Source organism: Canis lupus, chromosome 21 (genome assembly GCF_048164855.1).
Source record: "Canis lupus baileyi chromosome 21, mCanLup2.hap1, whole genome shotgun sequence".
Classification (NCBI taxonomy): domain Eukaryota; kingdom Metazoa; phylum Chordata; class Mammalia; order Carnivora; family Canidae; genus Canis; species Canis lupus.
Window position 1 is genome coordinate 13,743,487 of NC_132858.1, and position 12,736 is coordinate 13,756,222.

A 12,736-nucleotide genomic window follows, 5' to 3' on the forward strand; every position below is an offset into this window, starting at 1 on the left:
TGTTAACCTTCACTATTTCTAGTGTGGCTGACTACAAATATAAATCTGATACTTTCTACCTGGAATTACTTATCTATTCTTTCTAATGTTTCTAAATCAACTACCAAAGGGATTTATGGAGTCATATATACTACGTGTTAGTTGATGTGATGGAGACCAAGATGAGTACAGCCTAATTACTCCATAGAACTGATAGTTCTGTAGAGGATAAAAGTCCAGTAACTTTTTTTCAAAGGCAGCAGATTGTGAGTACCTTTAGAGAGTTATACATGAGGCATGATGGGAATTGGGCATGAGTGTAGAATCAGGAAGAAACTTCATGCAAAATGTGGCATTTAAGATGGTCCTGAAAAACTGGATAGAATTTTAACAGATGGAGTAGGGAAAAGTTATTTCAGGTTGAGAAGTAGTGAAGCTTTGAGCAATATGTTGTATTTTCTGCTTTTTCATTACAGCCATCTTATCTAAAAGAATTTTCACTGATTATATTATCTGTAAACTCTTTAAGTGGTTATGATCTCCATACTGACCAGCTAAATTTTTTTGGTAGGGATTATTTTAAGGGAGTAGTGGAAATACAACTATAAATCTTTTTGTATTCAATATTGTATATATTGTATGTCCTTGGCCAATCAGTTTGTTTTTTAACATTCTTATTTTATAACTTCTTATGTAAATTCTTATCTGTATAATGAGTCTCAACCAAATTCTTCAATGCATAAATTATTCCCTAGTTTTATTTTTTTTTAAGATTTATTTATTTATTCAGAGAGAGAGAGAGAGGCAGAGACACAGGCAGAGGGAGAAGCAGGCTCCATGCAGGGAGCCCGACGTGGGACTCGATCCGGGGTCTCCAGGATCACACCCCGGGCTGCAGGCGGCGCTAAACCGCTGCGCCACCGGGGCTGCCCTATTCCCTAGTTTTAAAAAAGATGCGTATGTGAGGATTCCTGGGTGGCGCAGCGGTTTAGCGCCTGCCTTTGGCCCAGGGCGCAATCCTGGAGACCTGGGATCGAATCCCACTTCAGGCTCCCGGTGCATGGAGCCTGCTTCTCCCTCTGCCTATGTCTCTGCCTCTCTCTCTGTGTGTGTGACTATCATAAAAAAAAAAAAAAAAAATGTGTATATATATTTTTTAAAGATTTATTTGTTTCTATTTAGAGAGAGAGAGAGTACGTTCGTGGGTGCGGGCAAGCAAAGGGGTGGGGCAGAAGGAGAAGGAGGGAGAGAATTTCAAGTAGGCTCTCCGCTGAGCATGGAGCCCAATGCTGGCTCAATCAAACAACTCTGAGATCATGACCCTAAGATCATGACCTGAGCTGAAACCACAAGTTGGGATGCTCAACCCACTGAGCTACCCAGGTGCCCCTAAAAAATATATTTTTAGAAACCTACACTAAGGATATAATTTCACTAGTATAGTTTCTCTACAGCCCAGACTATGACCTAGACACCAGCTTTTTTCCCATGGGGGTATGAAGCATACTTTGGGACTAATTCTTTCCTGGATAGTTTCATAAATTTAAACTAGATTACTATCATTTTAGACTTCATTTGCTAGAAATGTGACCTACTCCATTTACCTTTAACAGCTCATTTGCTTTATTTTTCATTTTCCTTTGCTCAAGACAACAGCTTGCAAACTGCATGGCTAGGTTAACGCTTTCTTTGCTTTTTAAAAATTTCTCTTCCAACCTAATTCTTTACCAGATGTTTTCCTCATGCTTCCTCATAGTGTCTCAGAAGTAGATTTCTACACTAGTTTTCCATGGGGAGAAGAAGAGTATGTAATTTGCTTTTTCATACAGTGTTGTTAATATTAACAGGAAGAGGCTAACTTTATCTTAAGTGATAACATGCTGTATGTTAAAGACAGGTTAGATACTTCCCTCAGAATTTGGTCAGGGAAAAGGAAAATGGAACAGATGACTCCTAAAATTTTTTCCTGTTCAGTTCAGAGATTCGGCTTTTCCCTCACTTTAAAGGTCAATAAGTAAAAAGTGGCATTTGGAATTTCCACTGTCTTCTCTATTGCTTTGCCATCTTCAGTTTAATGCCTGCTTCTCTACAAAGATTAACATATTTTCCACTCGTGATTTACTTGTTCAGGGAATTTAGGAGTTTTCTGGAACCTGAACTCTGCCTTTAGTTGTGATGATTACTGGATAATTGCCTACTCTTTGGTGGAATTTCCATTTTTAGGTTACGCCAGGCCCTACAGCCTTTATTTCTTTGGCAGAAGAACCCAAAGGCAATGGAGTATATTTTTTCCCCTTCTCCAGCCCAGCTTGAACAATGACTCACTAGGGCCCTGGGACTTTGCTTCATACTCTCATTCAGGGGCTACTTTCTACCCTTGTTCTTCTTATTTGCCTTAATGTTCTATTTTAAGCCTTTCATATCCTTTGGCACATGGATTTGCCTCTGAGGTTATTGTTAAAAAGGTATCCATCACCTCCAAACTGGAACAGACAATCCAGTTATGTCCTCATGGGCCATGTTGTTCTTATGGCAGTTGATGTAGGTCAGAGAGAGTACAGAAATAATATCATTAAGGAAACATAATTCCAAATGTGGTAGGAGAAATGTTCTCCAAAAAGATACAAGTGCCAATGTCATCCAGTTAAAAACTGAAAGATTTCCCTCTATTTGAGATGCTCCCTTGACTGATTAAAAGTCCCTCAGTGTGTATATGAGGGAGGTAACAACCACTCAGAGGAATTGGACTCCTGGAGTTTTCAGAAGGATATGCTTATATGAAGGAATTTCTTCATTGAAAGACCTGGTCTATTCTATAGTTCAGAGTCCTGTTGGAGAAAAAAGATTTTCCTCCTTTTTGGCAAGGTTCTATGTGGTTTTTTATTTTTCATTCTGACTCTAGCCTTCCATAACTTATCATCTAATGATGATTCCTTGATTTTTCTCTTTGCAGTTTTAACAGTGTATGTCAGGGAACTCACATTCTCTTTCGGGAATTCAGCTTCATCCAAGCCACCCCTCACAATAGGGCATCATTCTTACGGGCCTTCTGGAGATGCTTCCGAACTGTGGGCAAAAATGGCGGTAAGTCTTCCCAAATTCTTTTCTGGCCTTCCTTTCTTCCTTCCAACCCTCTGTCTTTCTTTTGTTCCTATAAATCTTGTTGGAGTAAGTAATGTTTGAGGCTCTGTGAACACCTTACTTTTGAGGAGCTATCATCTTGTGTCACAGATACTGTCACCATTACTAGAGCATCACATCACTAATGATGTCTGTTAGAAGCCAGGTGCAGTTCTGAGCACTTTATGTGTGGTAATTCATTTACTCTTCACAACAGTTCTCCATGGTAGGTACACCATAAGCCCCATCTTATAACTAATGAAACTATAGATCACAAGAGTTGAGTTACTTGACAAGGTTATACAGCAAATGCTGGGGTGGGATTCATACACAGGCAGTCTGGCTCCAGAGCCTTTGCTCTTGGCAAATATTAAAATACCATGCAGCAAATTGAAGAAATGATGTGAATACAAAGAAGGAAACTCCTGAGGGAGTGTGGAGGTAGGATGGGACACTAATGTTAGAGAAAGGGGAGCAAGTGGATTAGAGAAGGCTCTCCTGAGAACTGGTTGTTTGGTCTAATTTGGGAAGGAAGAGTAGGAGTTTTCTACATGGATAAAGGAAAGAAGGAGGTAGAGCATGTGCTGTGGTGTAGAAGCATAAAAAACTTGGAATATTTAAGACCATGAGAAAATTAGAATGACTAGAGTTTGTGAAGGGGGTTAGGGGTTAGGGTTTGTGAGATAAGCTTGTGAAGGAATAGGAGAGTCAGGTCCTGAAAAACCATTTTGCCATAAAAAAAGAAATTGGATTTTGTTCTATGGGTTAAAGGATTTTATTCTGAAGAATGGTGTGATGATATGAGTTCCAGTCATTTGAAAGACAGTAGAGAAATGGCTTTAGAGGGTGGGTAACTGACTGGCTCAGTCAGTTAAGTGTCTGCCTTCAGCTCAGGTCATGATCCCAGGGTCCTGGGATCAAGCCCTGTGTTGGGCTCCTTGCTCTGTGGGGATCCTGCTTCTTCATTTCCCTCTGCAGCTCCCCCTGTTTGTGCTCTCTCACTCTCTGTCAAATAAATAAATAAAATCTCTAAAAGAAAAAAAAAAAAAGATATTACTTAGAGGGTGAGTCTGGAAGCAGGGAGCATAGTTAGGAGACTTGCAGGAGTGAGAGATAATAAGAGCCAGACCTAAGGCAGCATCCATGGAAGGGGCACTTTCAGAGATAGAATCTACAGGATTTGGTGATAGGGCTTGGTATGTAAGGTAAGCGAGAAGACTTGTGATAAATTTCCAGGTAAGTGTATGGTCCTGAAGCATTAAGTACACTCACAGTCTTCTTCTTTTTTTTTTTTAAGATTTTATTTATTTATTCATAGAGACACAGCTAGAGAGAGAGGCAGAGACACAGGCAGAGGGAGAAGCAGGCACCATGCAGGGAGCCTGATGTGGGACTCGATTCCGGGTCTCCAGAATCACGCCCTGGGCTGCAGGCAGCGCTAAACCGCTGCGCCACCGGGGCTGCCCCACTCACAGTCTTCTTAAGTCATTGCTACCATTTGTCTCCAGAACTTTTTCATCTTCTCAAACTGAAACTTTGTACCCATTAAACAATAACTCTCCATTCCTCCCTTCCTCCAGCCCCTAGCAAGCACCATTCTATTTTCTGTCTCTATGAATTGGACTATTCTAGGTACCTCATATTAGTGGAATCATACAATATTTATCTTTTTTGTGAGTGATTTATTTCATTTAATGTAATGTCCTCCAAATTCATGCATGTTGTGACATGTGTCAGAATTTCTGCCCTTTTTAAGCCCGATTACTCCACTGTATGTATACATTTTATTTCTCTGTTCATCTGCTGATGGACACTTGGGTTGCTTCTGCCTTTTGACTAATGTGAATTATTTCACATGTTAAGTTTTTGAAAAGTTGAAATTTCTTGGGTACACAATTAAAAAGCTTTATCAAGAAGCAGGCAATACAGGTTAGTACAGGCTAGTTCCTAGAAATACAGATTTGGGGAAGTAGAATAAAGTTTATTAAAGTAAGATTTTCATTTCACCTTAAAATCTTTGAGAGAAGAGCTATATGCACTAGAGAATGCAAGTCATCTTTTATTTGCTTACAGTTGATTTGGCATCTTTGATTATATTCCAAGGAAAATACTTTTTAAAAACACTGATTGAAATAAGTATTTTTAAAGGCAGTTTCTGTAGTGATCATAACTTAAAGTAGAGGAAGACCTAGACTATTTCCTCATTCATGTAACAGGTATTTCTGGTAGACTTCTGTGTTCCTGGTGCCGAGGGTATAGTACATAAACAGGTACACTCCCTCTATATAAAGTAGCAGTAGCTGCCAAGACTTTTTTTCTAAAACTCTTTCCACTGTGTGTCTTATTAGATCATTTCCACTATCCTAAGAAATAAGTAAGGTATGTCCATTTTATAAATAAATTGTGTAACTCATAGAAGGGTTGCAGACTACATTAGAAAGAAAGTTGGAAATGGAACTCAGACTTGCTAATATGTTAATATGATATTTCAGTTATTTTTATTACACCAATAATGGCTTCTGTGACACGTAACTTAAAAGATTTTCCATCTCAATTACACTACTGAACATAAATACTTAGTGTACTGAGAATAGCATCATCTTTTTAGACTGTATGCACTAGTTCACTCAATTTTAAGTGAACTACCTCAGAGAAACTAACCCATCAGTCTCTACGTAAACAAAACTGGGAGCTCTAAGTATACAGGTAAAGTTTGTAGTATTTCATCAGAACCTGTTTTTCCCAATCCTTTCCCAGGTCAGCAAATATTTATTGAATGCTCACTATATTGAATAATGGTACTTACAGCTAGAGCTGTTTTTTTGTGGAATAGGCACATGGAGATAGCTATAGACAGTCTTTAGATCTCTTTAATCCTTTTCCTGATTTGGAAGTAGGCCCTCTTCCAGAATTTATTTACTATCACAAGGGATCCATATAGCATTTGGACTCTGAGCAGATATAGGTTTCTTTTTTTTTTTTTTTTTGGTTTCTTTACCTTTCTTACAGCAGCTGCCAGTGATTCATCCAGCTGCTAAGAGGAAGCAGCTCCAAGTTCTCCCTGTTTTTCCTGTGCCATAAACAAGATCTGGATTTTATCCTGGATATTTATTGTTATACTTCTTAATCAGACAGCCTCTGGTTTCTTAAAAGACTAAATGCAACATTTGCATCTAGATGATCCTAAAATCTTTAGTTAAATCATTTTAATAGATTCTCAATTTCTTCTGGGAAAATTTAGAACATCTTTCAGTCCCGGAGCATGTCAGTCCCCAATTTTAATCTAGAATAAGCAAAAATACTCAGAGGCAGAGTTCCAAAAGAAAGTATTAAGCTCCATTTTTTCAATTAGAATGTCACGTACCTGACTCCTACTCAGTGGACCTGATTCTATATTGCTATTCTGCAGATGACTTCCTTAGAACATCTTGTACATATTTTAGAATTATCAAGAAGAAACTAGGTCTTCTGGGAAACAGCAAAAGAAGAGCAGAGTTCCAGCATAACATATCTAAAAATGAAGCCACCTGTAGATAACTAAGGACCTGATCCCTTCTGGCAAGGAATCATTTATCCCAGTTTTTAGCAAGTTTAGGGATGCAGTGTCATTTCTGCATGACTGAGTACTGAATGATGCTAATTTTCCTGTGTCTGAAATTCAAATAACCTCATGAAGATTGTAGTAAACCTCTTGCTCTCTAGGCAACTTTAGAATCTTGGAAGCAAAAAGATCTATCTATTCATATGTAACAAGCTTTAAAAATTCAACTTCTCACTTGGTATTTCTTTCAGTGTGCAAGTTTAATCTGAATTTCCCGAGTCTGGCAAAGATTAAAATTCCCTGAAGTAAATCTTTACTTCTGCTTAGGGATATTGGCTTAAAGAGCTATTGTCCACAGTTTATTTTTACGGTTTGTTGGAATTTAATTTTGAGCTTTGTGCTTTTACAAATTATATATATATACACATAATATATACATATATATGTATAATATGTATATGTATAATATGTATAATATATATGTATAATATGTATTATATAATATATATACATATATGTGTAATTTATATATATGTATGTAATTTTTTCCCCATTTAATAAAAGAATGAGAGTTACTTCCTCTTCTGCCCATGAAGAAGTGCTTACTAGGGAATTGTCCTCCTGCCATAAACAACTAAAAAATCAGACAACGTATCTAAAACAACTCTTCCAGACATTGAACAGTTAATCTGGAACTGTGGACTTTAAGAGGCAACTGCCAAGCAACAGTACGGGAGAGGAGATCCAAAGAGCCTAGCAGTCTTACCGAGTTGAGGAGGCAGAGATTGGGATTTGGAGAGGCCAAGGTGGCCAGAATTTGCAGGGCAGAGTACCAAAGAGGAAGGAGTTGCTTAGTAAGCTCCAGAGAGCATCAAGTGGGTATTTGAATCTCTGGCCACAAACTCTGCACATGTGTGGGTTGGAAAAAGAAGCACCAGAAAACAGTAGGCCAAACAATTCCTGGACTATACACAGGGCTAGGAATAGTTCATACTGCTACCAGCCAAAGCGGAGAAACCTCAAAGTACAAAAGGCATTGACACTGGATAGAGCCCTTGGCAGCTTAAAAACAAAAGATTAAACTGGTCTATCTGCAACTAACTTAGCTGAATACCAGAACAAAATTCAGTATTCCTTAAAGGAACTCAATAAAATCTAACACTCAATAACATAAAATCCACAAGGTCTGACATCAGATTAAAAATTACCAGACATTAGAAGAAACAGGAATGTATGACCCATAACCAGGAGAAAAAAATCAATCAGTAGAAACACAGACCCAAAAGAGACAGAGATAATAGAAGTAGCTAACAAGGACCTCTAGTTATTTTAAATTGTATAAATAAAAATAAAATAAAATAAATAAATTGTATAAATATGCTCAAGTGTGTGAAGGAAAACATAACTATGATTAGGAGATAAATGGAAGATGTTAAAAAGATCCAAATGGGATTTCTAGACATAAAAAATACAATATCAAAAATGAAAATGATAGCAGTGAACATTTATGAAGTTGTCTCATATGCGGAATATCTAATTTTTCTCCACAACAATCGTGTGTGTTAGGTAGATACTTTTATTATCACTTCTGCACAGAATATGAAACTGAGATTCAGAAAGTTAAAGAAGATCTAGTAAGTGAAAACACCGTTGCTGAAGAAGCCAGAAAGCTGACAAGAGGAAGTATTATTTTTTTAATGTGTTCTCCATCAGACAATGTGTAATGTGCTTGAAATACAACTGAGTAAGTGACAATATGTGCCTTTAAGGAGCTCACATTCCAGTAAAGTAGTCTAGAAATAGTTTCCCCAGAGTGTAAGTGATCATTAAAGCTGTGTATAAGATTCAGTGATGGTACAAGGAAGGAAATAGTTCTGCAGGGTTGGGAAAGGCTATAAAATAGACAGTTGGGATAGATCTTGGAGTAGTAGAAAGCTGTTCAACAAATAAGGAGTACATTCTAACAAGAAAAAAAACAAGGTTTTTGAAAGTATGATGATATGAAACAACATGGTTCCTGTAGGACACCGTAAGAAGTTAATTGTGGCTGGTGCTTAGTACATAAGAAAAAAACATCATCCCAGCCAGTCCGTAGAATCTTAGCAATTTGTATGGTATTTTTACATATGAGATTGGCAAAAGCATGGAAAAATCCAAAGGAAGGCAGCTGACAAGATCAGTTAGAAGCCAATACAATAGAACAGGAAGTGGCAGGGAGATAAAGAGCTATTTAAGATTGATTTGACTGGATTTGGGATTGATTGGGTGTAGGAGAGAAGAGTCAAGAATGAATGCCAGAATCTAAAATATTGCCAATTTCTTTCCTCCCTTTCTTTTTCCTTTCCCCTTTTTCCCCCAATGCTTTCACTTTTTATGTTTTGTTCTGAATTCACTGTGATTGTCTTCATAGTCTAGGTATATTCATTCATTCAACAAACATATATGTATTAGTTGCTAGTGATAAAGCAGTAAGTGGAACTAAAATCCTGCTTTCATGGAGTTTGTGGTCTGTAATCAGAGATTTGGGGGAAAAAAAATCCTTGCGTTTTTTTTTGAAAGGCAGAAGATCACACTCTCGGAATCAGAGATTTGCAGTCAGTCTCTATAATCATATGATAAAAATGATTTTTCCTAAAATAGCTAATGTTATGGTGGTTAAAATGATCTCAAGGGAAAATGCAGACAATTAAGGTTGAAATAAAGCTTCTGGTCTGATTTCTGTATATAACTGCCTCAAACTTCCACCTGATTTTCTGTTACTAATCCTCATCCTCACCACTAAAAACCATTCTGTGAGGATTATCAGTGTTTACTTCAAGAGTGAGTGACTGTCTTGTTTGAAATATTAAAGAACTTTTGTTACTTTTGTCATTTTTTAAACAAATAAACAAAAATCCTTCCATGTAATCTCTTCAGTCCTGTGGCCTGTCCTCTGTACCTGCTCCCACCAGAGCTCCATGGCTCTGTATGTGTTCCAGAAACCTGCCGTGGCCAATAAACAACTTCTTGAATCCTCAGTTCCTGGTGCCTATCTCTCGTTTTACTTATATCTTCTCAATTCTAAGTTTCTTTTTCCATTTTTACTTCCTTCTTCAAAACCTTTTCTCCAGGGAGAACGTTGACCTGTGATGTCACCTCCAGTCATTCACCTCACTACCTCCAGTAACTTTAATTTTTCCCTCTTTTTAATGTTCCTTTATTTTTTTCTATTTCAGTTATTTGGGACTATCACACATGTCACACAAGGATTCCCGGAATGCTTTTGTCACCACCTTGTTTCCCACCCAACCCTCTTCACCCTCCATGCATAATACCCTTAGGTTGCTAACCTCTCTTTATCCTTGTATCGCTCAGTTTAAAGGTCAGCTCCTTAAAGCATCTTTTTTGCCCCTCTCTTCCTTATCTGAATTAGATCCTTCATTATTCTTTTGAAAATCATCCCGTATTTTTTTTTCATATTTTATTTTATTTTTTTATTTTTTTTTAATTTATTTTTTATTGGTGTTCAATTTACTAACATACAGAATAACACCCAGTGCCCGTCACCCATTCACTCCCACCCCCCGCCCTCCTCCCCTTCTACCACCCCTAGTTCGTTTCCCAGAGTTAGCAGTCTTTACGTTCTGTCTCCCTTTCTGATATTTCCCACACATTTCTTCTCCCTTCCCTTATATTCCCTTTCACTATTATTTATATTCCCCAAATGAATGAGAACATATAATGTTTGTCTTTCTCCGACTGACTTACTTCACTCAGCATAATACCCTCCAGTTCCATCCACGTTGAAGCAAATGGTGGGTATTTGTCATTTCTAATAGCTGAGTAATATTCCATTGTATACATAAACCACATCTTCTTTATCCATTCATCTTTCGTTGGACACCGAGGCTCCTTCCACAGTTTGGCTATCGTGGCCATTGCTGCTATAAACATCGGGGTGCAGGTGTCCCGGCGTTTCATTGCATTTGTATCTTTGGGGTAAATCCCCAACAGTGCAATTGCTGGGTCGTAGGGCAGGTATATTTTTAACTGTTTGAGGAACCTCCACACAGTTTTCCAGAGTGGCTGCACCAGTTCACATTCCCACCAACAGTGTAAGAGGGTTCCCTTTTCTCCGCATCCTCTCCAACATTTGTTGTTTCCTGCCTTGTTAATTTTCCCCATTCTCACTGGTGTGAGGTGGTATCTCATTGTAGTTTTGATTTGTATTTCCCTGATGGCAAGTGATGCAGAACATTTTCTCATATGCATGTTGGCCATGTCTATGTCTTCCTCTGTGAGATTTCTGTTCATGTCTTTTGCCCATTTCATGATTGGATTGTTTGTTTCTTTGGTGTTGAGTTTAATAAGTTCTTTATAGATCTTGGAAACTAGCCCTTTATCTGATATGTCATTTGCAAATATCTTCTCCCATTCTGTAGGTTGTCTTTGAGTTTTGTTGACTGTATCCTTTGCTGTGCAAAAGCTTCTTATCTTGATGAAGTCCCAATAGTTCATTTTTGCTTTTGTTTCTTTTGCCTTCGTGGATGTATCTTGCAAGAAGTTACTATGGCCGAGTTCAAAAAGGGTGTTGCCTGTGTTCTTCTCTAGGATTTTGATGGAATCTTGTCTCACATTTAGATCTTTCATCCATTTTGAGTTTATCTTTGTGTATGGTGAAAGAGAGTGGTCTAGTTTCATTCTTCTGCATGTGGATGTCCAATTTTCCCAGCACCATTTATTGAAGAGACTGTCTTTCTTCCAATGGATAGTCTTTCCTCCTTTATCGAATATTAGTTGCCCATAAAGTTCAGGGTCCACTTCTGGATTCTCTATTCTGTTCCACTGATCTATGTGTCTGTTTTTGTGCCAGTACCACACTGTCTTGATGACCACAGCTTTGTAGTACAACCTGAAATCTGGCATTGTGATGCCCCCAGATATGGTTTTCTTTTTTAAAATTCCCCTGGCTATTCGGGGTCTTTTCTGATTCCACACAAATCTTAAAATAATTTGTTCTAACTCTCTGAAGAAAGTCCATGGTATTTTGATAGGGATTGCATTAAACGTGTATATTGCCCTGGGTAACATTGACATTTTCACAATATTAATTCTGCCAATCCATGAGCATGGAATATTTTTCCATCTCTTTGTGTCTTCCTCAATTTCTTTCAGAAGTGTTCTATAGTTTTGAGGGTATAGATCCTTTACATCTTTGGTTAGGTTTATTCCTAGGTATCTTATGCTTTTGGGTGCAATTGTAAATGGGATTGACTCCTTAATTTCTCTTTCTTCAGTCTCATTGTTAGTGTATAGAAATGCCACTGACTTCTGGGCATTGATTTTGTATCCTGCCACGCTACCAAATTGTTGTATGAGTTCTAGCAATCTTGGGGTGGAGACTTTTGGGTTTTCTATGTAGAGTATCATGTCATCGGCGAAGAAATCATCCCGTATTTTTTAGTCATACCGTTTGTTACAGTTTCTAAGTGTTTTTTGGATGACTCTTTACTTAATGTCCATCTCCCTTATTAAACTGTAAGCTTGATGAGAGCAAGAACCTTGTTTGTTTTGCCAATAACTATATTCTTAGCACCTAACATATATAAACAGTTTCTTTTTTGTTATTTAATATGAAGGCTCACCACTTCCCAGTCACTATTCAATAATCTGTGAATAATAAATAAATTATATTATCTTCTCTTATATTAGAGGGTAAGGGTGGTTTTTTTTTTAATTTTTATTTATTTATGATAGTCACAGAGAGAGAGAGAGAGAGAGAGAGAGAGAGGCAGAGACATAGGCAGAGGGAGAGGCAGGCTCCATGTACCGGGAGCCCGACGTGGGATTCGATCCCGGGTCTCCAGGATCGTGCCCTGGGCCAAAGGCAGGCGCTAAACCCAGGGATCCCATAAGGTTGGTTTTGAAAAGAGCTTTATACTCTTTTCAGTTTTGTGTAGGAGCCTTGATTTAAAATGGTAACAATTACTCCTTATTTTTTTTTAAATTTATTTATTCATGAGAAACACAGAGAGAGAGGCAGAGGCATAGGCAGAGGGAGAAGCAGGCTCCCTGTATGGAGCCTGATATGGAACTTGATCCCAGGACCCCGGGATT

The 12,736-nt window shown here is 38.0% G+C and overlaps 1 protein-coding gene and 1 long non-coding RNA gene across 10 annotated transcripts in view; one reads left to right on the forward strand and one right to left on the reverse strand.

The window, feature by feature from the left end:
• Positions 1-6,808, reverse strand: part of LOC140612711 (uncharacterized) — an 81,266-nt gene extending 74,458 nt beyond the window's left edge. Inside the window, exons 1-3 of one of the 5 annotated variants that reach the window (XR_012013888.1) lie at positions 6,464-6,806; positions 6,098-6,169; positions 2,961-3,045 (exon numbers count right to left, since the gene is read on the reverse strand). This is a non-coding gene — a long non-coding RNA (uncharacterized lncRNA). Of the gene's footprint in view, positions 1-2,960; positions 3,046-6,097; positions 6,170-6,463 lie in introns of all 5 variants that reach the window. The other 4 variants (XR_012013887.1, XR_012013886.1, XR_012013885.1 and 1 more) reach the window with 4 other exon arrangements.
• Positions 1-12,736, forward strand: part of CSTPP1 (centriolar satellite-associated tubulin polyglutamylase complex regulator 1) — a 198,419-nt gene that overhangs the window by 85,011 nt on the left and 100,672 nt on the right. For 3 of the 5 annotated variants that reach the window (XM_072790611.1, XM_072790612.1, XM_072790613.1), the window contains exon 3: positions 2,933-3,063. The exons of the other annotated variants lie outside the window; for them this stretch is intronic. In XM_072790611.1, the coding sequence (XP_072646712.1) occupies positions 2,933-3,063 (131 nt within the window). The remainder of the gene's footprint in view (positions 1-2,932; positions 3,064-12,736) is intronic. 5 annotated transcript variants of the gene reach the window in all.